The following is a 23693-nucleotide window of genomic DNA, read 5'->3' as shown; positions in this document are numbered from 1 at the left end:
GGCGGCGGATGTGTTGCTGGCCACAGCCCCCAGCCGCCATCCGGCTCCACGCCGGCTGTCCCACGCCGGCCCCTGGGGGCCTGAGACGTGTGGGGGCATGAATGGGGCTCTGTGGCTAGGCAACTGCTCCACAGAGGGCGGCTGCTGGCTGCACAGGTGATGTGGGGGTGGGGGAGCCGGGGGACGTGGGAGAAACAGAGCCGCTTCGGGGCCTGGTGTGACCCTGCTGCACATCGGGCCCCAGCCAGACGGCACCCCGGCATCCCATTCGAGCCCGTGGCCCACCGGGGACCCACCCTGTCGGGTCCCCAGGGGCAGCGGGAGCGTGTGCCCAAAGGGGGTGAGCCTGGCTCTCTGCACCCGGCATGGCCGCTGCTCGGTGGGGACTCCGAACCAGGGCTTGCCAGGCCCTCCCCGCTGCTCCCCCCTCGGCTACAGACTCTGCTGACCGGCTCAGTCCTGGTCATGAGACCCCCTGCCCACCGCTCTGACATTAGATCCCCCTCAGTGAGAGGCCCTAGCCCGAAGGGCCTGCACAGGGCGAAGGCTCGCATACATGCCCCACAAACGCCGGCCTCCCTGCCCGTGCCGATTGGAGTCAACGGAACAGTGTTTATTCCTCCCCACCCTCCCTGCCAGAACATAAACTCCCTGAGGCTGGGAACACTCTGCGTTTCCTTGCTTTCCCAGGGCACTGCCCCGTCCCCTCTGCTGCTGTCCCCCTCATCCTGTGATGCTCCTGGAGGCATGGGCATTGGAAGCCATCTTAGAAATGGGGGCAGATGTCCAAAGTGTAGGCCTGCCGAGCCCCCCAAACTCCCTGGGCTCTGGAAGAACCAGGGGCAGCTGGACAGGGTTTACAGGGTGGAGGAGGAAAAATCCAGAAGCTCAGAGCCCCCCCCCCCCACTCCTGCTGTGAAGGGGGCTCCTGGTGGGTCTTCCAGGGAGCAGTAGAGCCGGGTGTGGGGGAGACCACGCACAGAGACCCGGACGCCCCCCTCCCCCCGCAGCAATCCAGCAGCCCCACCTGCACTGGGGTCCATGCCGCCAGGGGACTTGAATGGACTCCCCCTCCACTACCGTGCCTGGGAGAGGCGAGGGGGCCGGAGGGCTGGGGGGCGAGGCGGCCTCCTGGGCCCCAGTCGTCCCAGGTCAGTGGGTTGTCAGGGGTGTCTGGTGACAGCCCTGGGGCGGTGGGAGGGGCAGGTGCCGGAGGGTGAAGCCAGGTGGGGGGAAGACGCCCCGTGAACGTGTCTCCAGTTGCCAGGTCGTGGCCTCTGCTTTTGGACGAGAAGCCACCCCCACCCCGCGCCCCCATCCGGGCCCCGACCCAGGCGGCCGCGTTCCGGAGGGCGGGGCCGCAGGTGGCCGCAGGTGCCCCGCGGGGCCGGCGGCGCAGGGGGGAGACCGGCGCCCCGCCCGCGCCCCGCCCCCGCCGGCCCGCCCCCGCCGCCCTGCGCCCGGCCCGCCCGGAGCTATTTTGAAAGTGACCCTGGGCCGGGCGGCCGCGGGGCGGCGGGGAGAGGCGCGGCGGGCGCCGCGGGAACCATGACAGAAGATGACCGAGGCGGCGCTGGTGGAGGGCCAGGTCAAGCTGCGGGACGGCAAGAAGGTCGGGGCGCGCGGCGGGCGCGGGGCGGGCGCGGGGCGCGGCGGCCGCTTACGCTCCCTCTGTCCCCGCAGTGGAAGACTAGGTGGCTGGTGCTGCGCAAGCCGTCGCCGGTGGCAGGTGAGCGGGGCGCGGGGCGCGGGCGCGGGGCGCGGGGCTGACGCGGGGCGCCGCGGCCTCGGGCGCCGGCCCGGAGCGCGGCCAGCTCGCCCGAAATAGCCGGCGGCGCCGCGCGGGCTGTAACCGGAGAGCGCCGCCGCCTCGGCCTGCTCCTGCCCGACGCCGGGACCCGCCGGCGCCCGCACCTCCCCGGGAGGGGCCTGCGGGGCGGCGGAGGCTGGAGGGGTCACGAGTGCCGGTGCGGGCGTGCTCTCCCCTCCCCCAACACGCAGCAGGGAGCCCCGGGGGGGGGAGGGGCCAGCTTTGTGCGCCCTGTGGAGGGGGGTGGGGGCGAGAGGTGCCGCGGAACCCAGTCTGGACACTGCCGGCCGCGCTGACCCGGGGGCGCTCCCACCTTCCCCAGGTGGGCAGAGGCTGGGCCACCAGGTGGGAACTGTGTTGCCTCTGTGCCCGAGAAAAGAAAAGTCTGCCCTGGCTGGGGGGAGCAGCTCTGGGGGTGAGGGGGTGGGGGGGGGGAGGCCAGGCCCGCGCGGAGAGCCCCGAACTTGGGCTTCTCATTCTTGTGCTTCTGGAGGCTCGGGAGCCGTGTGGCTGCAGCTGTCTGGGGAGACAGGTGCCCTGGAGCGGACCCAAGCACCCTGGGGTCTGTGTGGGGTGCTGGGGGTGTGAGTGCACGCTGCCTCACCCATGTGGGACTGCTGGGATGTCTTCCCGGGACGCCTGGGGTGTCTGTCATTTCCCTGGAAGGGGGTAGGGGGTGGGGGGTGGGCGCCCTCCCTGGTCCCCCCTCCCGGGTCCCCTCCCCCTTCCCTGCCCTGCGCCTGCCCACAGTTGCAATACGAGGGCCTGATTTTGGTCCTGGACACCCTCTTCCTGCCTGGGCCTCGGCTTCCCCTCCAAGGGGTCCCGGGCTTGACTCATGTCTCGTTGAGCCAGTCAGTTCTTCATGCAAAGACCCTGTGCCTGGTGCCCCGGGGGTCTTGTCCAGGGGAAGCTCCAGGGCGGCCCGGTAGAGGAGGCATAGGGGTGGGGACACCGAGTGGCCCCTGGAAGGCAGGGAATGGAGAGGCAGGCCCAGGCTGGGGGCAGCGGGGCAGAGGCCCTCGGAAACGTTGAAGAGGCTCGTGGGTGTGGGGGGCTGGCGGCAGCTTGCTTGGTGGGATGGGGTCGGGGGGGAGCAGGGGGGGCCTGCACGGCGCCACCTGAGGAGTAGCCCCACAGGTGGTCTCTGTGGCCTTCCTCCCTCTCTCACGTGGGAGCGTGTGATTTGCAGCCCCTGGGGGTGGATTTCACCTCAGGATCCAAGAGAGCTTCCTGCTGGAGCCTGGCGTGGGCCTGCCTGAGGAGCGAGGGTCCTTCTGCACTGCGGGGAGTGTGCAGGGGTCCCCGGCATCCAGAATCTGGGTCTGTAGGACTTGGTGTCCATGGCGCCTTGCCTGGGCTCTCCCACGTGCATAGGAGAGGTAGGAAGTGCGGGGCCGGTGTGGAGAGCACCTCAGGATGTGGGGAGGGAGGAGCCTCCCGCAGAGGAGCCAGCTCTGGATTTGAGGGGGGCCGTGGGAGGAGAGAGCGCAGGACACCCCAGGCGGGGCCTTGCGTTGGAGAGCCCCTGAGCCCCGGCAGGGTGGGAGGGGATTAGGGGCAATGGAAAGTGGGCTCCCTCCCGCCCCTCTGAGCCGTGCATCTATTACCTCGTGTCCCTGAACCCAGGATGGCCCTCCCCACCCCCATCCCTGCCCGCAGTCCTGGATGGCAAGGACCCCGCATCGCCAGCCAGAGGCAGTCTGGTGGGGGCTGTGAGCCCAGCTGCCGTGGGCAACACCCGGGGCCACGCAGACTCACCGGGAGCGGGGCCTCGGCACGTGCGCCGTGCGGCTGGCAGCTTCTCTGAGGTGGGCCAGGCACCAGGTGCTGGTGACGGGGAGGGTCTGTGTCCCCCGGGAATGGGCTCAGTCCCAGGCCGGACAGGCAGCCCGGGACAGAGTGTGAGTGGTGGCCAGCCTTCCTGTCCCCGTGGGGACATCGAAGAAGGGGCCTGGGATCCCCACAGCCCCGGGTTCAGGACCGGGAGTTAGGGAACCCCGAGCTCAGATCTCAGTGCCGCCCGCACGCACCATGTGACCTGGACCAGTCCAGATGCGGCTCTCGCCGTGCTCCCGGCTGAGGGCGCATGTGTGGCCCACCGGGCAGGAGGGCTGAGCACCGACAGCCTGCGTGTCCCCGCTGATGCCTGTGCTCTCTGGGTGGCCCGTCCTTGTGAGCCGCACAGACCTGCACGCCCCCCCCAACCCCCTCCGGCACCGTGAACTGTTTCCTTCCTGGGTCGGATCCCAGACGGGCTGGGCCCACACTCCATCCTGGGCCTGAGGCTCAGCGAGGGCCCTCCCGGCTTCGGCCCCATTCCCGGCTGCTCCCAGCTGCCCCCAGGCTGCCGCCCCCTCAGCAGGGGTCCCCTTGGGCTCTTCCAGCTGCTGTGCTGAAGGCACCGTGTCAAGGTCACCGTGACACGAGGGCTGAATCCAGCAGCCACTTCTGCCGCGTCTCGTGGGCGTCCACCTCCGTCTCCACCCTCTGGGCCGGCCTCTCCCTGAGCCTGGAGGCCCAGAGGTTTGCCTGTCCCCAGCCGGCCCTCCCCGAGGCTCTCCGGCCCTGGCCGCAAGCGCATCTGAGGGCTCATGACCCCACAGTTATTTTTACATCTCCAGACGCCCACGTCCAGCCGCCTGCGTGTGCGGTGTCCGATGGGCCTCTCCAGCTCACGTGTCCAGGACGGAGTGGCCCAAGCCCCGCCCCCGCAGCCCCCTCCCAGGGCGTCCCCTGCCCCCCTGCAATCCAGCGTGATGGCTGCTCTTCCTGTCCACGGAGAAGTCCTGTGGGGAAGGTCCCGTCAGGCTGTCATCATGGTTAATGCAGAGCCTGACCCTGGCCCCCTCTCCCCGCCCAGCCTGGGCCAATAGCACCTCTTGCCTGATCAGCCGCAGGAGCCTGGAGGCTTCTGCTCTCACCCCAGGCGTCTTCTCTGGGCGCAGCCAGGCTGAGCCCCCATTGCCTACAGCCCCCAGGGCTCACCAGGCCCTCCTGACCAGCAGACAGCGTGGACCACTCTTCCCTCCCTCTCCTGCCCGCAGGCCCTCTGGGTTCCTACCTCTGGGCCTTTGCACTGGCTGTTCCCTGTAGCACAGCACCGATCCCTGCAGGGCTGCTGCACTGGCTCCTTGCATCACTTGGGAGTCATTTTTGTTGTGCCCTCTGAGAGAGTCTTGGCCCCGCGTTGGGGCCCCCGCAGCCACTGCCATCCCCTCAACAGTACTTCCCATGGTGGCCTCCTTTGACCCTGTCCCCTCTTGGGTGTCAGCTCTATGAGGGCTGGGCTCTGTCCCCCGGGTCCCCTGTCTGCTCACAAGCACAATGAACTGGGCCGAGGGCTTCTGGGGAGACGCACCAGCCTGTGGCACAGGCTGGGAGGTGTGGGAAGGCTCTGAGGGGTTCCGGCAAGGCGGAAGTTGCTGGAGGACAGGGGCGGACTCAGGGGCGAGCCATCTCCCCAGTGCCGAGTGATGCTGTGGGGCTGTCCCAGGCCCACGCTGAGGTCCCCTGCCAGGCCACCCTGAGCTCGCCGGCAGGGTGGTGAGGCTGTGTTAACACCTGGCCCGGGCCCGGTGGGTGGCGTCCATCCCGCAGACGGAAAGCGGGGGCTCTGAGCGCTGGGGGTGGGTCGACAGTCGTGGACAGGGTCAGCCAGCCTCCCACCCCGGCCGTGCACAGGGAGGGGCCCGGCGGCCACAGCAGTCACGTGGAGGTGTGCGTGTAAGTGTGTGCGTGCGTGGATGTCTGTGTGTGTTGTGTGGCTGAGTGCACGTGTGTGTGCGCCTGTCAGCCCTCGGGGCCTTGGTTTACCTCCTTGCCTCCTCTGCCTCCTTTCACCGTGATGGCCCCACATGCTCCAGGGAGCCGCCCGCTGCCCTGGGCCATGCCCTCTCTGGGCTCGTGGACGGCTCTGTCTCCCGCGCCTGGAGCCACGTCACAGAGACCCTTCAGCCCTCCTGCTGTGAGCAGGGTGCACCCGGCCCGCGTGGACAGGAGCTGGATAGAGGCCCTTCCAGTGGGTGGCCCAGTGTGCTCCCTGAGCCGCTGACCCGGAGGCCTCACCGCAGGACCCGTCCCTCTGGGCTTCCCGTGAGGGGCGCGGCTGTGGGCTGCCCCGTGGGGCTGTCTGGCGGGGGGGGGGGGTGCGTTCCTCAGCCCTGTGTCTGCAGGGTGCAGGCAGTGTCAGTGCCCCCCCACACCGGCCGACCCTGCTTTGTCACGGGCAGGAAGGGAGAATTTCTGTTCCTCTGGTGCACTCCTCCCCCCCGGGGGCGGGCTTTAAAAATAAGACCAACTCATTGCCCTCGGGGCCGTGGCGGGAGCAGCTGCAGTCGCAGGGCTCCATGGGCCGCATAGTCACCGCGTCCACCCAGCCCCCTCCCCACGGTCCCAGCCGAGCTGCTGGGGGGCTCGGAGCACTGAGCATGGGGTGGACCCGAGCTGCTCCGGCCGAGACCAGGCCGTGGCCGTGGCCGTGCCCGGCCTTTCCGTCCACGTTTAGAAACGCGAGCAGTGACTTGGAGGACGTCCCAGGTTCCTGGGCTGCAGAGACCCGCTCTCTCATGGTCCCCGGGGCTGGAGGTCCAAAATCAAGGTGTCGGCAGGGCCACGTTCCTCGCGGAAGGCCCTGGGGAGGCTCCCACCCGCCTCTTCCAGCTCCATCACTCTGCGACGGTCCTCACGTGGCCTCCTCCTCTCTGCGTCTGTCCTCTGGCCTGTGCCTTGTGAGGACACTCGCGGTTAGATCTGGGCTCCCCCGGACGACCCGGGACCACCTCACCTGGAGGTCCTTAACTTGACCAATAAGGTGGTGCTCCCACACTCTGGGGTCAGGCGTGGACGCGTCTTCCGGGGCCTGATCGGCCCCCGGCGGATGGGCGAGGGTGCCCGCGGTTGTGTCCATACGGGACGGGATGGCGGCCGCTCAGCCCCGAGGAGATTGGACAGGCTCGGGGACACGTGTGGCGCTCACACGCGGGCCCCCAAAACCCGTCCCATTGGGTGCGCAGGTCTGGGATGGGGGCGCCCGCCCGGCCGCGGGAGGCAGCCGGAGGGCGTGGCCCTTGTAGCCACCTCGACTCTAGCCCCGGAGTCGGCCGACCGCAGCCCCGAGCCACGGCGGGCCGCTTGCAGTAAAGTTGTATCGGAACACGGCCACTCACTCGCGTGTTACTCTGTTGTCCTCACAGTCGGGCCACCGCGACGGACCTTGTGTGGCCCATGAAGCCAAACGGTTACTGTCTGGTTCTTTACAGGAAGGTGTGCTGACCCTGCTTGTGGCTATGTTCCTGGGAGCATAACTCCCAGAACAAAGGAGGTGACAGTCTCGCTCTGCCGTGCAGGTCGGGCCGGGCCTAAAGTGACAGATCACCCCGCACCATCCTCATGCGGGGCACCGGGGATGTCACTGTGCACAAGCGGAAGGGGGCCTGCCTTCAAAGAGCTCACCCGCGGGGCTGGTGGGAGTGGGGACAGCAACCGGACAAGGCACAGACCCGGCTAGAAAAAGTGCTGTGAGGGACCGCGGAGCCTGCTGCAGGGACCGGGTGGCGGCTGCTTGTCGGACCAGGGACCGGGGCTGTGGGGGCCCCGGGAGGCGGGGCTGTCCCCTCACATGTGCTACCTCCTCCCTGCAGCCCTCCCTGGCTCCCTTTGTCCCGTGCGGAGGCCCTTACCCAGGCTCTTTCTTGGCTCTGGGGCCTGACTTCTCTGGTGACACGTGAGGGGATGTGTCTGCAATGACACATGTCCTTTGCAGCCCGTGTGCCTTATTTCTCTGTGGCCCGGCTGTGAGCTTCCAAAGGGAGTGGGCCGAAGCCACAGCCTCTTCCCGGGCTGGTCCTGGGAAAGAACACACACCAGAAGGCTCAGGGGAGCACGTGGGTTTCTGTGGCTTCTGGGCTTTTCCCCCTCAAAACGGGAACGTGTTTGCTTTTTCCTGATGTGAGCGTCTCAGACACGAAGGACGGGTTTGCAAGCGGGACGGGCAGCAGGCTCACGGTCCCCCTGACTTTGCGGCCGCTTCATGCCGCAAGGACAGAGGTGCGTCGGGGGCTGACGCTGCCCTCGGCCCTGACCAGGGAGGTCTGTGGACCCCCGTGGGCCCTCGGAGGGGCCGTTGCTGTGGTTTGCCGGGCCTCGCACGGCAGGAAGCACGTGGCTCACAACCGTGACTTGTCCCCGATTCGGCTGCAATGATCCGTGTGTGTCGAGTTCTTGCGGGATGTGGTGGTCACGTGGGTTGGGGGGGGCCTACTCTCAGAGGCCAGAGTGGGAACATCACTGCGCCCCTTCCACGGGGTCCCCACAGCTTCCTCCCCCACCCTCTCCGGCTCTCGCCAGGGGCCTGATTCCTCCAGCTTTCTCGTGGGATTTGGGGCATCTCACACTGAAAGGTGCCTCGGCGTCACGTCGGGCCCCCGAGCCCTCCACCCTCACAGAAGAACGGGTGGCCGGGGCCCAGGCAGGTGGGGACGCTCTGTTAGGCAGGCCCGCGGGGGGCCCAGGGCCATCTGATCCTCTGTGGCGTGCCTGGACCGGTGCAGGTGGACTGCGTGGGCGCCGCGCCCAGGGCCGCGTGCGGCCTCAGCGGCTCTGGCTTGCTGTCCCGCTGGGATGACGGGGCCGGCGACCATGATACTGAGGGAAAACGGGGACTCTAGGACCGAGGCGTGGCACCTGCCAGTCTTGCGGGCGGGCTGGCATGGGGTCCGGCAGTGGGCCCGAGGGGGCAGTGGCTTCCTCCCCGAGGGCTGGAGTCCAGCGCACCCCCTGGAGGACGAGAGACCCAGGAGGTGCACGGGAAGGGGGCCCGTCCCCGCAGGCCTCGGGCCACAGCTCCCGTGGGCCCGGCGGCCCCTGAGGGTGGCCCCTGTGGGTCCCAGAGCCTGGGGCAGGGTGGGTGCCCTGGTGGGGGATGGGGGTGGGCCCAAGTGTCCCGGGCCCACTTCTGCCCCTGTGGCCCGTGGGCCGTGCAGGGTGGGCGAGGCCCCTGGAAGATGAAGAGACTGTGCCTCCTCTGGGCGGCTGGGTGGCTCGCTTGGGGTCGTACCTCAAAGCCGGGACTCTCCGGGCGGGGGACGCCGGGGGCTTGGGGCGTGGTGTTGCCGGCCCACCGTGCCTCGTCCGGCGCCCTCGCAGACTGCCTCCTGATGCTGGCCTACAAGGACAAGTCTGAGCGAGCCAAGGGCCTGCGGGAGCGCAGCAGCCTGATGCTGGAGGACATCTGCGGCCTGGAGCCCGGCCTGCCCTACGAGGGCCTGGCCCACACGCTGGCCATCGTCTGCCTGTCCCAGGCCGTCATGCTGGGCTTCGACAGCCGCGAGGCCATGTGCGCCTGGGATGCTCGGATCCGCTACGCGCTCGGTGAGGGTGAGTGAGGCCAGGGCAACAGACCCCGCGTCCCGTGGGGCCCTCATCCACAGGCCGCAGGGGCCGCGATGCGACTCCAGGGTGCGATGCGGGAGGGTTTGCCAAGCACCTGCCCGCCCCTCCCCCCCCCCAGGCTCTGCGCTTGGGGCCTGTGAGGGGAGGGGCGTGGGGGGAGCAGCTGGGGCCCCGGGACCTTCCGAGCTCCTGACTCGATCCCATCAGAACTAGAGCCGTTACCCCGAGCGGGCGCTGGCCAAGCAGAGGGAGCTTCCACAGGCCTGCTGTTCGGCCCCTCCCCCGCCCGGAGCCAGGTTCTGGGGGAGCGAGGCCACAGTCAGCGTCCCGCTGCACCCCGCTGGGGGCGCCTGAGCCAGGGAGGCGGGGTCGCCAGGCCGGGCCCAGAGGAGGGCCCGGATGAGGGCGGGCGGCCCTCACAGCGGACGCCAAGGAGCACAGCCTTTAGAAACGTCAAGATCTCGCACAAGCCAGTGATGAGCGCAGTACCAACATCTGGGGGGAGGACAGGTTGCAAGCCTGCACGGCCCTTCCCCTTCCTTCCTGACCCAACCCGGAAACCCTGAGCGGCCTCGTCTTTATTCAAACCTTTGATACTTGGCTCCTCACGGACTTTTGCCTTAATTTTTATTTGCTTAAAATAATCGTTACAGTTTCACTGGTCTCTGCCGCTGAGTGTTGGGGGCCCAAGGAGGGGGCTCTCTCCGGCTGAGGCCGAGTCCGGCTTGTGAGGACGGGGGGGGGGGGGGGCGTGGGCAGGGTGGCCCCCCCAAGGGCCTGCCTGCCTCCAAACAGAGGTGGTGATGGGTGCCCGGGCCGGGAGCTGAGGGCATCCTGCCTTCAGGACGGACGCCTGGGAGCTGCCCCCTCTGCCGGGCCTCTGCTCCCAGTGATGCCCTCTCACCCCTGCCCTGCCCTCAGTGCACAGGTTCCATGTGACGGTGGCTCCAGGCACCAAGCTGGAGAGCGGCCCCGCCACCCTTCACCTCTGCAACGACGTCCTCGTCGTGGCCAGGGACATCCCTCCGGCTGTCGCGGGGCAGTGGAAGCTGTCTGACCTCCGGCGCTACGGGGCCGTGCCCAGCGGATTCATCTTCGAAGGCGGGACCAGGTGTGGGTACTGTAAGTATGAGGGGCCGCTCAGAGTTCGGCTTCACCCCAAAACCCTCGGCCTGGAGCCGCCCGCCCCACCCATGTGCTCGCTTGGCTGGCGTCTTGGAAAAGTGGTGGGCGAGGCCAGGTGTCTCACAGCCCAGTGCTCAGCGCTGAGGCCACCGAGGAGGGAGGACAGACCCTCCGGCTGCAGCCCACCCGCACCCCTGCAGCCAGGCCTGCCTGTCACGACGCATGGCCTTGTGCCTGAAGTCACAGTGTTCGGACTGAGTGAGAAACAAAAAAAGGGGGGAAGAATGAATGTGTGTGTGGGGGGGGGGGTATGCCGGGACACGTGTGGACCAAGGATGCCCCGTGGACACACCATGCCCGGGGGTGGGGCAGGGGCAGGTGAAAAGCTATCCCGATGTTACAGATGCGCCCCCCTCAGAGCCCCGAGGGCCGCCGGGTGTGCTGGGGGGGGGGTAGCTGTGCGCCCCATCTCCGTTCAGCCTGGGACCGCCCCCGACGGCGATTGGGGCCCGCTCCCTTGCGTGCTCCACAGAGGGGCACCAGTCCCCCACCCCACAGGCTCACGTGAGGGTGACGACCGCAAGGGCTCACAGCAGGGTCTGTCACACGCATTCGGCCAGGTTTGGGTGGCATCCACCGGGCTCTGGGACCTGGGTCCTGCCGGGATCCCCCCGGTAGAGGGGCTGTGCTTGGGGCCGTGCGCGTGCCGGCCGGCTGGGCCCTCGCTCTGCAAAGGGCGGGCAGGGGGGACCTGGCCGGCTGGGGCCATGTCCCAGCGGGTCTCGAGGTAGGGGCCGGCCCTGTGTGGCAGGCAGCCTGCGGGGCCCTGTGTCCAGGAGAAAAGTCGTCAGCTTCAAAGACCAACGAGCAGGTGAGGCCGGAGCCCTTGCTCGGGGCAGCAGGGCGTCTGTCGCTGGCTGTGGCGGGTCCGCGGGCTGGGGCAGTTTGGGCGGTGGCCCCTGGAGCCCCGGGGTGGGCCCAGCTGCCGGGGAGCCTCCTCTGGGCCGGCATCGGGGACAGGTGAGATGCCTGCTGTTGCCCCCTGCTGGATGCGCCCTTGGGACCCCTGGTTCTGGCACAGTGGAGGTCCCAGTGCTCTGGGGTCTAGAGCGGGGCGGGGGGCAGAGGACCCTCACCCAGCTGTGTGGGTGGTCAGAGCCGGGGGCCACGGTGCACTGGGTCTCCCCTGAAGGAGGGGGCATTATGTGGGGCTGCTTTGAGGACGGGGTGCATGCCGCCCGGGGGTGGTGCCGGCGTGTGCCCCCAGGGAGGCCGGTCAGGAGGACCAGCCGTCATGTGATAGGACGCACTGACGTTTTCCCTCCGAGGCCTCAGAGCGGGGTGGGCTCCCTCCTGCCGATCAACAGCGCCGGACGTCGGGCCTTGGCTCTGGTGGGCAGAGGCTGCCGGCAATGCAGTGGGGCCCTTCTGGGGCCGTCCTGATGCTGTTCCCGGGCGGGCCGGACGCCCACCCCGCTGTGGGACGCTGACCCGGGAGCGCAGACGTGCTGGGGATTCAGGCTTCCCTGTTGCCCCCGGCTGTGCGGAGGCCGCCGGCCAAACGCCTGGGGGGACAGGTCCCGTGCGGCTCTGTTATCAGGGACAAGTTCACACGGCTCTCCCTGTGTAAGCTGGGCTTTACGCTGTCCTCGATCCAGGGCTGCGGGTGGAGGGACGGCGCACCCCTGCACGTGTGCTCAGACCACCAGGCCACTCAGGCCCGGGCGTCCTGGGGGGAGGGAGGGTAGTTCAGGTCCAGGGCGGGGCGTGAGTCGGTGTCCTGGGGTTGCCGGACCAAATTATCCCAAACTGGAGCCTCAGAGCAACAGAAACGGTTCCCTCACGGTTCTGTCCCAAGTCAGGGTGTGGGCCCGGCTGGCTCCCTCCAGAGGCTCCAGGGAGCCTCCCTCCCGCCTCTTCCGGCCCCTGGAGGCCGCAGGAGGCCCTGGGCTTGTGGCCACGTGACTCCAGTCTCTCCTCTGTTGTCACTTGGCCATCGCCCGGGGCCTTCTCTTCCGACTCCATGGGACTCGAGTCACCGGATTTAGGGCCACCCGACAATCCAGGATGCCCTCTTCTCGCCTCCCTCGGTTATGCCTGCAAAGGCCATTTTTTCAAATAAGGTCAAGTGACACATTTTCGGGTATAACCTAGCCTTTGGGGACACCATTCAACCCATGATGCGAAGGCTCTAGAATTTGGATCCTGACGGGCCCAGGGCCCTGGGCGCATTTAATCTGGAGGACAGAGAGCTGGGCTGGAATCATTGGGGAACCTGGGAGGTCTGGGGTGTAAGGAATTCACATCGTCTCCCTCCCCTGGTACAGCCTGAGCCCGGCCCCCGCGCCCCCCAGGACCACATCCCCTTGGCCCTCGGCCACAGACAATTCTCCAGAGAGCAGGAAATTCTCAGAGAGCTGAGACATTTGGTGTGACTGTCAGGGGTGGGGTCAGGACCCTGGAGGGTGTGGAGGTGGGGTCCTGGCCTGGTAGGCGAAGGGGGGCATCAGGCCGGGTACGTGGGGGCTCTGTGTGGCTCTGGGTACCTTCTAGGTGGGCATTTTCTCTCTGTGGCCTGCACGTGGACAGTGGCCTGTTCAGAGTCAGATGGGAGTGGGCTTGTTGGCTGGGAGTCCAGGGTCTCCCAGTGTGGCCTCTCTGTCTCTGGGGACGGCCCACGGTGTGTGGTTAGGGCTTAGGGGTGTGAAAGGGAATGGGAGAAAGGGGGCCACCCAGAGCCCAGGATGGGCATGTGAGCTGGGCCTGAAGGCCGGTGGAAGTATCCAGGAGGGGCCCAGAGGAGGTCTCTGTCCCTTGCATTGGCGGCCCCCCCCCCCCCCCCCCCCGGTCAAGGGCATCTCGATGGCATTTCCGCATCCACGTGAGCCAGCTGCATTTGCAAAGGATCAGGGTCCTTGGATGCTGAGGAATTCAGCAGGTGTCAGAAAGGTCCCCGAGCCTGTGGCAGAGGCACGTCGTGGACGGTGACCCTCAGGAACACCCCGCCCATGTCCTGGGAGTGGCCTCCGTCTGTGCTGCCCCTCCTCCACTCGTTCGCCCGGCTCTCTGGGTCCAGCTCACTGCTTCAGTCTCTTGGGGCACAGTGAGCATTTTTAAATGACTTTCAAGCGAGTAAAGGACGAAGGCTTAAACCGGGAGAAACTCTCTTGCTGTGTATTTAAAGCACCTGTGCTGTCCAGCTGATACGTCATCTCGGCCTCCCTGGGATCTGGTGGTCTGAATGCCGGGTGGTCCCGGCAGAGCTGGCTGAAACCCTGGTCTCTGAGCCCGGGAATGTGGGCAGAGGAGGGGACGTGTTCGGTGGCTTCTCCAAGCCAAGTGGGGGTTGGGGCTGGGGAGCACGTGGCCAGGCGGGGAGAACTCAGAGCCCGTATGAGACAGGTATGAGATGTTTCCGGTCCCCAGGGCGGCTGTGGGTGGGGCACAGACTCCAGCACCCCAGAGGGGACCCCGAGTCCCGCTCTTTCAGGGGGAGATCCCTGTGATAAGCCCGACCGGCCCCCTGCATAGACTGGGGCGATGGGACCAGCCCCGCCTTCTCCGATGGCTCTGGGTCAGCAGGTCACCGTTGACACAGTGTTCCTGGTGGCAGAGAGTCAATCTGAGTCTCCCAGCCTTGGCGTGGCTCTGGGAGGACCTGGGCTCCGTGGAAAGAGCAGGGCCTGGGCTGGCGTCTCCACCCAAGGCTCCTGGCCCACGGCTCAGCTCCGTGTCCCACAGCAGGGATGGGGAGGACGCCGGCCGATGCCCTCTGCTGCCCTCCCACAGCAGCCCTGAACACTGGACCTGGGGCACGGGGGCTGCCTCTGGAGGCTGGCAGGGTGCCTCTGGCCTCCTGGCTGCTGGGTCACTCAGGACACCATTTGAGAGAAAGGGCTGATGGACAGAGCCCTCAGCTGGCCCCGGGGAGACGCAGAGAAGTGGAAGATCCCAGACCTGCCCTGAGGAGCCTCTTACCTGAGCTGGGAGTGCCCAGGTACCCAGTGTGGCCGTGGGGCCAGGGCGGCCCGGCTGCCCGAGAGGAAGGTGGGTCACCGAGGAGCGGCCTCAGCTGGACCTCGCAGGAAGCTGGGCGTCGAGGGAGACAGGCCACCCCTATTCGGGGACGGAGCCCAGGGCCGCGGCTCACCCGGCAATGTCCCTACACTCTGCCCAGGGTGGTGCTGGGTCCTGCCCGGGCCGTTGTGCCCCAGGGACAAGTATGCGTGTGGGTGTGTGCGCGTGCGTACGTAGGTGTGTGCACGTGTGTGCGCGCGTGCACGTGTGCGCGCGCGTGGGTGTGTGCGCACGTAGGTGTGTGTGCGTGTGCGCGTGTGCGTGCGTATGTGCGTGTGCACGTGTGTGTGCGCGTGTGTGTGTGCGCGTGTGTGTGTGTGCATGTGCGTGTGTGCGCACGTGTGTGCGTGTGTACGTGTGTGCGCGTGCGTGTGTGCGCGCGTGCGCGCGTGTGTGCGTGCGTATGTGCGCACGTAGGTGTGTGCACGTGTGTGCGTGTGCGCGTGGGTGCGCGCGTATGTGTGTGCGCGTGGGTGCGTGCGCGTGCACGTGTGCGCGCGTGTATGTGTGTGCGCGTGCGTGCGAATGTAGGTGTGTGCACGTGTGGGTGTGTGCACGTGTGTGTGCGTGTGTGCACGCGTATGTGCGTGTGCACGTAGGTGTGTGTGCGTGTGTGCGCGCGTGTGTGCGCGTGTGCACATGGGCGTGTGCGTGCGTATGTGCGTGTGCACGTGGGTGTGTGCATGTGTGTGCGTGTGCGCGCGCGTATGTGTGTGTGCACGTGCGTGTGTGCGCACGTAGGTGTGCGCGTGCGTGCGTATGTGCGTGTGCACGTGGGTGTGTGTGCATGTGCGTGTGCAGGGTTGTCACAGCGATCGGGGCACGTGCCGGGCACTTAGCGGGAGTGGCTGCCAGGACGTTAAGTGCCCTGCAGGGTGGGCTCCGTCCTGCACTGGTGGCTGTGAAGAGGGTGCGGGGGGCCCCCTGGGCACGGGCAGGACAGTGCCTGCTTCCTGGAGGAGGGCTTTGTTCTGTTTGTTTATTGGGGCAAAACATACATAGCGCAGAATTTACCATTCTAACCATAGTTAGGCGGACAGCTCAGAGGCATCAGGTACATTCAGGGTCATGGGGCCGTCCCCACCCTCCATCCCAGAAGTCTTGTCTTCCCCGGCTGACACTGGCCCCAGTGAGCGCTAACCCCCGTGTCCCCTCCCCCCCGGCCCCTGACGCCCACCGTCCACTTTGTCTCGATGACCTGGCTCCTCCTCGGGGCAGTGGGACCACGCGGTATCCGTGCCTTCGTGAGCATCATGTCCTCCAGGCCCATCCCCGCGGTGGCAGGTGGCAGGGGGTCCTTCCTCGAGGCTGACATCCCACTGTGTGGATGGACCACGCCGTGTGTGTCCTTTCCTCTGTCGGTGGACTCCTGGTTTCTTCCTGCCTTGTCTCTTGCGACTAATGCCGCTGTGCACGTGGGGGTCGGGTGCCTCTTTCACATCCTGCTTGCAGCTCCTCCTGGGGCCCCCAGACGTGGGATTGCTGGACTGGACGGTGGTTCTGTGTTTGAGTTTCGGAGGCGCCCACACGCCATTTTCTGCAGGGGCTGCACCAAACGGGTGCGTTCCCGCTGGCGGTGCACGGGGTTCCGGGTCCCCCACCCTGCCTCATCAACGCCCGTTTTCTTCTTTTTTGTTTGTTTTTTTAAAATTTTTAAAAAATGTTTATCTTTGAGAGAGAGAGCATGAGCAGGGGAGGGGCAGAGAGAGAGGGAGACACAGAATCTGAAATGGGCTCCAGGCCCCAAGCTGCCAGCACAGAGCCCGACTTGGGGCTCAAACCCACGAACTGTGAGATCGTGACCTGAGCCGAAGTCGGACGCTCAACCGACTGAGCCACCCAGGCGCCCCTTTGTTTTGTTTTCAATCACAGTCTTTCTGGTGGGCAAGATGACCGGGTGAAATTTACAACTTGATTTCAAGTGAACTCCTTTAGTTGAACTTTGATCCTTCCTCCCAAAACAAGGGCAGAGAAAAATGAAATTTTAATCAGTAGAGGTTTGACTCTGTTAGGAAACCCACAGGCCATGGGTATCTCACAGGTGAAAGTCTAACAACCAGGCAGGTCTGGTGCTGCCTGGACAGAGCTTTCTAGAATCATCTCCGCACGGAAGTCCTCCAGATGCTTTCCAACGCTCTCTCCCCGGTGGGACTTCACCGTGTGGTCCTTGTCTCTGCGGAGCCAGGATGCTGACCTGCTGGCAGAGTCAGGACACGGGAGGTCATCTGAGGACTAACTTCCAACGGGCATCAGCCCACAGAAGTGGGAACATGGCACGTTTGGATGAAAGAGTGTTTTTTTCCCCTTGGAGCTGGTGGCCCTTTCCGTGGGGTGCAACACCCATGCCACTGGGGATCGTGGCTGGGGGTGATTGCATTTGCCAAGCCTGTGAGGTCTGCCTGTGGCCCCTGGAGCCCGCAGTGTCTGCCCACAGCAAAGGGCTGGCCTCCCGCTCAGCAGACTCTCCTCCCCGTCTCCCTGTGTTGATTATTGCAGAGCAAGGGACACCCCAGAACTCGGTGGTTCTTTCATTGCTGGTGACCCTGTGGGTCAAGGGTCTGGGTGGGGTGGCTCGTCCCTGCTCCGTGTGGCAGACAGATCGCTCGGGTAGTGGCATTCGGTGGGCGGCCCTGGCCGGAAGGCCCAGGATGGTCGCGGACACGGACCCTCGGGTGGGGCTTTGTGGATGGGGACGGAAGGCAGAGCAGGGGTTGTCTCCATAGTGGCCAGGTGGCAGAGTGGCCCTACGTCCTCCGGCCCTGCAAACAGGCAAGCAAACGAGACTTGAGCAACGCTTTCAGGGGTCGGGGGAGCGGGGTCGGCTTGCCTCTTCTTCCCTCTTTCCATCCCCACCCCAGTGCTGGGGGTCCCCTGGGCTGGACACTGGGGCCCAGTGCCTTGGAAGTGGTCCCTGCCCGTAAGACACCAGGCTGGGCGGCCAGGACAGCACCCAGATAAGGGGGTGTCACAGGGGACACCCCAGAGGAGGCGCTCCCCGAAAGCGGCCCCGAGTGAGCGATCTGGGGTCAGGGGTCCGGAAAGGCAACGTTAGGTACGCAGGGTCCCGACAGGTGAGGTAGCATTACAGGGGGCCGGGGGTGTTGAGGGACAGGGAGGTGTGCCGTCCACCTCAGGGGGCTCCGGGTGTCCCAGAGCCTGGGGCGGGGGAGGGGAGCCCAAGTGCCAGCCAGCGGTCCGCGCCCCGCGAGCTGTGTCCCGGAGGCCTCGCCTCCCTCGGGGGCGGGAGACGTGTGCCGTCCCCAGGGAACCTCTGGCGTCAGCCCGCTGGCGTGTGTGGGGGTGGCGGCCGGGCTCCCAGGCCTCACCGGCTGCGCCTCGGGGAGCGTGACGCTCAGCAGACGCCTGGTGGAAGGCTGCCGGCTCCGCTCCCCTCGTAACGTGGTTTTTTATAGTCGGGGGACTGGCTGTGCCGTGACCTCTGCCAGCTGACTGTAAGCTCGGGATTAGAGGCCCGGCCCTTTGTGCGCCGGCGGCCCGGCCTTCTTCTCCCCGGCCCCTCAGCCACTGGTGGGGCGCGAGCCGGCGGCTGGCAAGGCCCAGCTCGGGGGCCCCTCCGTCCGGCCCGAGGCCCCGTGGTGCCGGCACGTGCCCTGTGGCCCGGCGGCCTCTCTGGGCCTCAGTTTCCTCATGGTTAAAGCCGGCGTGTCACCTGGTCCAGGGGCGTTGGACGGATGGAGCGCCCACAGCTGGAGGGCGCTGCCCACGCTCCCCCCCCCCCCAGCCCTGGTGCAGCCTCGGAGGGGCACGGGGGCCCTGCCACGTGTCGGGGCTGGCCTGCGTCCCTGGGAGCCCGAGAAGGCAGGCCATGATGGTGGCCGGCGGCCCACGCATCCCCCTGCCCACCCCGGTCTGCCTGTAGCCAAGGGACGGGCACACCTGCCTTTCTTTGGGCGGCGGGCAGAGGGCGGGGCTGAGGGATTCCTGTGCGGTGACACCAGCCGAGTGTCCACGTGGCCCGCTGTCCCCATTCACTGGGCGGGTGGTGAGGGATTTCATTCACCCTGGCTGGGTTAGGCTGCAGGCTGTGCTGACTCACGCGGCCTGCCCTCTGCTGGTGGGGGCCCCGTGGGCAAGACCTCAGCCCCAGCCCTCACGCCGTGGCCCAGTTTCCTGCCCCAGAACAAGGCCGGGAAGGGGGCCTGTGCGGTGGGGGGACGTGTCACCGGCCACAGCGGCGGTGGCCACCTCGATTGTGGGGCGGGCCCAGCTCTCGCATCTTCCTCCCCCTCAGAGCAGCCCTGGGTCGGGAGAGCGGGACGGGGCACCTGCCGAGGTGGAGGTCTCCTGGCTGCGTTCTGGGATGTGGACCCTGCCCCAGGCGGCCCCTGCGGTACCAGGGGCATCCTCACTGGTTTCCTCCCGTGGCCACATCCTCCCAAAGCAGCCCAGCTCCCCCTGCTGGCCCGTGGAGGCTGGCAGAAAGAGTGGGGACCAGGCTTACAGATGCAGCGAGGTTCCCAGGGCCGCCCGGACGCGCCATGTGGGTTTGTCGGCCGGGGCCCGACAGGGGCTCTCCCTCCCCGCGTGGCCGTCTTGCGGGTCTGCTCCAGGCTCCCGCGCCGTCCCTCCTGGCGGCCACTGGGCCTGGCTGCCAGCAGGGTCTGTCCCCACCCTGCAGGGGCCGGAGTCTTCTTCCTGTCCTCAGCCGAGGGAGAGCAGATCAGCTTCCTGTTCGACTGCATCGTCCGCGGCATCTCCCCGACCAAGGGCCCCTTTGGGCTGCGGCCACTTCTCCCAGGTGCGTGTGGGAGGGTGGCCTGGGTTGGAGGGGGGACGCTGGGTCCGGTGGGCTGACCTCGGTGAGGGCTCACGCTGCCGGACTCCCCGGGCGACCACTCGCATCCCCGCTGCCCTTCCGGGCCAGACTGGGGTGGGGGCCTGGCCCCACACGACTGGTGCTGTGGGTTGAGGTCAGGACGGGCCGGGTCCGAGCTGGAGTGGAGGCTGCTTTGTGAGGTTGCCTGGTGTGCGGAGTCTCAACTGGGGGTGTGTGGCTGGGGCGCGTTCGTCACGAGCCCTGGGCTGGGGTGGAGCTGGAGCCCAGAAGGGCCAGGCTTCCCCAGGCAGGGCAGGGCTGGACCCCTAGGTTCTGGCCTCTCTCTCCCACTGGAGGAAGGTCTGCCCTCCCCTTGGGGCCAGTGTGGAGGCCTGAGCCCAGCTGCCGCGGGAGGGGCAGAGGCTGGTCCCCGAGGCCACACCGGGTGGCCCATACACAGGATAGCCGGGGCTCCCCGCAGCCCCGTGAGGTGGCACTTGTCCTGCTGTCCAGGTGGGAGACGACAGCCCCTGGTCGTGCAGCACGTGGTCAGTGAGCTCACATCTGTGGCCTCCTTGTGCGGGCAGCACAGCCAGGGTGCGGCCCCTCATCCCACCTCCACACCCCACACCGGCCCAGCGGGGATGGGCTGGGGACCCAGGGGGTAGCTCCTGTGGCCTGAACCTCCACAGTCTGGGCTCCGCTGGATGGTGTGGTGGCGCCCTCTGCTGGCACCCTCCTGCCTTGCAACCACAGGTGTGGCGTAGACGATAGATGTGGATGGGCGGGTGTGGACAGGACTGTGGATGGGCAGTGTGGACATGGGGTGTGGACAGGACAGTGTGGACGGGCGGCATGGACAGCAGGGTGTGGACAGGACAGTGTGGACGGGCGGTGTGGACAGGATAGTGTAGACAGGACAGTGCGGACGGGCGGCGTGGACAGCGAGGTGTGGACGGGCGGTGTGGACAGGATAGTGTAGGCAGGACAGTGTGGACAGCAGGGTGTGCACAGGACAGTGTGGACGGGCGGTGTGGACGGACCAGTGGGGTCTGCCCTGTGCGTCTGGCTGGAGTTTTGTCTAGGCCCCGCGATCACCAGGCTCTCCTGACATGCAGTCTCCACTGTGTCCGCAGCTCAGGCCCCGGGCTGTCCGGGGTCCTCTTGCCTTGACCCTGCTCGGTCGGAGCCACGTGGACACCAAGGCCCAGGGAGGCTGGCCTCCTCATGCTGACAGTTGGGAGGGTAGGGCAGGGTCCGCCCCACCCTGAGTATACCCTGCGCGTTCGTGGCCCGGTCCCACTTTGCAGATGTGGACGAGGGGCTCGGGGAGCCCGTCTGATGCCAGTGTCTTGCTGCCCCAATGGCTGCCAGACAGGAAGTGGTCAGGAGGACACGCGGGCGTCCCCGCCCCGGGTGTTGCCAGGACCCATGCCCCCTGTAGGGGCCTGTCCGTTCCGGGCACGGGACACACGCTGGTGGCCGGGGGCCTGGAGGGGGCAGGTCGGGTGCCCTGAGACTGGTGTTCAGTAGCTGGCGAGTAGGTGTAGGGAGAAGCTGGGACTCCTGGGGGTCACCTGTGGCCCTGCTGTGGCCTTGGGGCAGAATCAGCACAAGCGTGGCCCCGGCGGTGCTGGTCCCCCGTGATGTCCTGGACAGCATGCGGCCTGCGGCTGGGGGTCCCGTGGGGATGGGGCTGAAGCCACGTCTCTGCTGACTCTCCCTCTGCCGCAGACCCGAGCCCTGGGGGGACCCCCACCGCGGAGGAGCGAGTGGCCCAGGAGGCCCTGGAGGCCCTGAAGCTGGAGAAGCGGCTCAGCCTCCTCTCCCATGTGGTCCGGCCGGGGAGCGGAGGTAGGTGGGCCGCACCTGCTGCGGGGAAGGGGTCGACCTCTGGGCTCCTGTTTGTTCCTCCCCTGTGCTCATTCGTTCATTCATTCCTTCTGCTGTGCTCACTCCTTTGTTCCTTGCTTGTGATGCCACACACACCACTTGCCAGCCTGGGCCCTGAGCAGAGGCGTGGTGCTGCCTGAGAGCCGGTGAGAGCTGGGTCCGAATCCCTGCCGGCCACCAGCCACGTGGCCTGACGAGGCCGTGGCCTCTCCTGCCTCAGCTTTACCATTCGTGCTGAGACAGAAGGGCCCCTTCTCAGCTCCCGGCGACTCTTGGTTTTCGGAAAAACAGACAGAAGGGGCTGGCGGCCAGCCAGGGGCCTGCCTGGGGGTGGGGGTGGGGAGCCCGTCTGTCCTCTCTGACTGCTGCCAGTCCCATGCCGGGCACCGGGAGGACCGGGGCCTCCCCTTCCCGTCCAGGCCTGCCCCCGGAGGCAGTCTCAGTCTGTACCGAGCAGCGACCTTACGGCGGCTCGTGTCGGTTCCCGGAGGGTGGTGGCCAAGGGGGCGGGAGGAGGGCACAGGTTGTAGAGGGGGCTGGAGGAGGTGAGGGGCCTGTTGTCGGGCAGCGGCCTGACCCGCGTGAGCCTCCGGGCAGAGGGGGAGCCCGGAGAGGGGGTGCTGCCTGCCGTCGCCCCCAGCCCCCGCCCCCTGAGTCTGCCCGAGCCCCGGAGCAGCCTCGACAGCCCCGCCCCTGCCCTCTGTCTCAGGGGACGACCGCAGCCTGTCCAGCTCGTCCTCGGAGGCCAGCCACTCGGACGTCAGTGCCGGCAGCCGGCTCACGGCGTGGCCCGAGCAGTCCTCGTCCTCGGCCAGCACGTCGCAGGAGGGCCCAGGGCCGGCGGCCACCCAGGCCCCCGGGGAGGCCGCGCCGGGCGCCTCGAGGCCGCCACCCAAGCCCCTGCGGCCGCGGCAGCTGCAGGAGGTCGGCCGCCAGAGCTCGTCGGACAGCGGCATCGCCACGGGCAGCCACTCCTCCTACTCGGGCAGCTTCTCGTCCTGCGCGGGCAGCAGCCTGGACGTGTGGCGCGCGGGCGACGAGTTCGGGTCCTCGCTCAGCCTGCCGCCCGCGGCCGGGGTGCCCGACCCCAGCCTGTGCGCCTGCCCGCCGGGGACGGCCGAGTACCAAGTGCCCGCTGCCCTGCGGCCACATTATGACACGCCACGCAGCCTGTGCCGGGACACCAGGGACCAGACCGCCACCGCACAAGGCAGCCCCGACGACGGAGGGGCCGGGGACTTGGGTGGCCAGGTGTCCGCGGGGTGTCCCTCCGGCTGGCTGGGCGCGAGGCGGCGGGGACAGGCGGCGGAGGCCCCGGGCAGCGAGGCCCCCGGCGGGGCCTGGGAAGCAGGCAGTCCCCACGCGGGGCTTCCTCCGGCTTTCTTTTCCACTTGTCCCGTCTGTGGAGGCCTCAAGGTAAACCCCCCTCCCTGAGAGCCGTGGCCCAGGCCCGCTGCTGCGGGGGGCTGGTTCGTCTCTCCCGACAGGAGGGGAGGGGGCGCCTTTGTGCTGCTGGCGGAGCCAGCCGCTGTGTGGCGCGGTGGGGAGGGCACAGCGGCGGCAACCCCAGAGCCTCCTCCTCTCTGGGCGTGAGGCCTGCAGGGGGGGGCCCACGGGACTGACCGGGATGCGGCCGGAAGTACGTTCTGGAAAAGCGGGGCAGGCCGGGGGCTGGCAGAGTCCCAGAGCCCGAGGATCAGGTGCTGGGGGCACAGGAGGGTGCTGTGTCCTAGGTGGCTCAAGCCGTGCCCTCGGGGTGAGCAAGGCTGGGGGCGCCCCTCGCTGGCCTGTGCCACTGCCTGCCTGCTGGACGGCCACTCTCACACCTCAGGTCCGTCCCCTCCAGTGCACAGCCACCCCGCCCGACAAAAGTTAGGTCCCCCTGCAGCCGCCGCAGACCCCCGGTTGCCGGGTCAGGAGCACGGCACGTCGTGCCTACGAGAGCTTTACCGATCTGCCCCGCCCCGCCCCTCCTCTGCAAGGCAGCACCACTGCTGGCCCGTCCACCAGGGGAGGAAACTGAGGCTCAGGAGGTACAGGGGCTTGTAGGGTCTGGGTGTCCACGGCTCACCCGCCAGCCTTTCCCTGAAGCCGCAGCCTCCGGGGTGAGGGCTGGGCCGGGGGGCAGGGTGGTGATGTCCCTTCCATCAGCTAGCCCGGCAGGGCCAGCTTGCCAGGGGGCCCCTGTGGAAGCTCTAGAAGCTGCAACATCCTCCCCCGCCACCCCCTGGCTGAGTTCGAGGCTGGAGCTCCGGCCTCCGGGGCCCGTTCCTTGGCATCCGGAGGGCACGTGGGCGCCCTCCGCGTCTGTCTGCTCGCCTGCATGGGGTGCGGCTGCGTTGCCTGGTTTGTCCATCGCTCTGCGGCTTCGTGCACCTGCGAGAGGCGGGGCCTGTGCGGCTCCGGGCTCCGGTTGGCGCCGTCCCGCGCTGTCCGGAGTCACCCCCATCGGGAGGCAAACAGCTCACCTGTAAATACATGGCTTTGTACCGTCACCGTCGGCTGAAGACGTTGGTCGCTCTTACATTTTTGAAGTCTGACGCTATTTGTAATACATCCTTAGACTGGAAATAAAATTTTCTTTTCTTATGGTCTCGTTCTTTTCCGTCTGCTTGTCCT

General features: G+C 67.5%; 1 protein-coding gene across 7 annotated transcripts; it reads left to right on the top strand.

Moving 5' to 3' along the window:
* Positions 1 to 1448: 1448 nt before the first annotated feature.
* LOC113599277 (protein Dok-7) lies at positions 1449 to 23198 on the top strand. 7 transcript variants are annotated; one of them, XM_053217666.1, is made up of 7 exons: positions 1449 to 1612; positions 1684 to 1729; positions 8957 to 9187; positions 10124 to 10313; positions 19044 to 19163; positions 20916 to 21035; positions 21784 to 22381. In XM_053217666.1, the coding sequence occupies exons 1-7, from the start codon at positions 1559 to 1561 to the stop codon at positions 22229 to 22231; spliced, it is 1209 nt and encodes a 402-aa protein (XP_053073641.1). In that variant the 5' UTR covers positions 1449 to 1558; the 3' UTR covers positions 22232 to 22381. The 7 variants fall into 7 exon arrangements, with proteins under 7 accessions (XP_053073641.1, XP_053073635.1, XP_053073636.1 ...); XM_053217660.1 differs by having other exon boundaries at positions 1451 to 1612; positions 10124 to 10324; positions 21784 to 23198; XM_053217661.1 differs by having other exon boundaries at positions 1479 to 1588; positions 10124 to 10324; positions 21784 to 23198.
* Positions 23199 to 23693: the final 495 nt, after the last annotated feature.

Source organism: Acinonyx jubatus, chromosome B1 (genome assembly GCF_027475565.1).
Source record: "Acinonyx jubatus isolate Ajub_Pintada_27869175 chromosome B1, VMU_Ajub_asm_v1.0, whole genome shotgun sequence".
NCBI lineage: Eukaryota > Metazoa > Chordata > Mammalia > Carnivora > Felidae > Acinonyx > Acinonyx jubatus.
The sequence above is the reverse complement of the archived record's forward strand: the minus strand, read 5'-3'. Positions and strand labels throughout refer to the sequence as shown.

Bases quoted from the DNA above. Each gene is read 5' to 3' on its own strand.
- LOC113599277 (XM_027058747.2), top strand. From the start codon at position 8,815: ATGAAGAGACTGTGCCTCCTCTGGGCGGCTGGGTGGCTCGCTTGGGGT. The intron at 10,325-19,043 runs GTAAGTATGAGG...CCCACCCTGCAG, and splicing joins CGGGACCAGGTGTGGGTACT to GGGCCGGAGTCTTCTTCCTG. The intron at 21,036-21,783 runs GTAGGTGGGCCG...CCTCTGTCTCAG, and splicing joins GGTCCGGCCGGGGAGCGGAG to GGGACGACCGCAGCCTGTCC.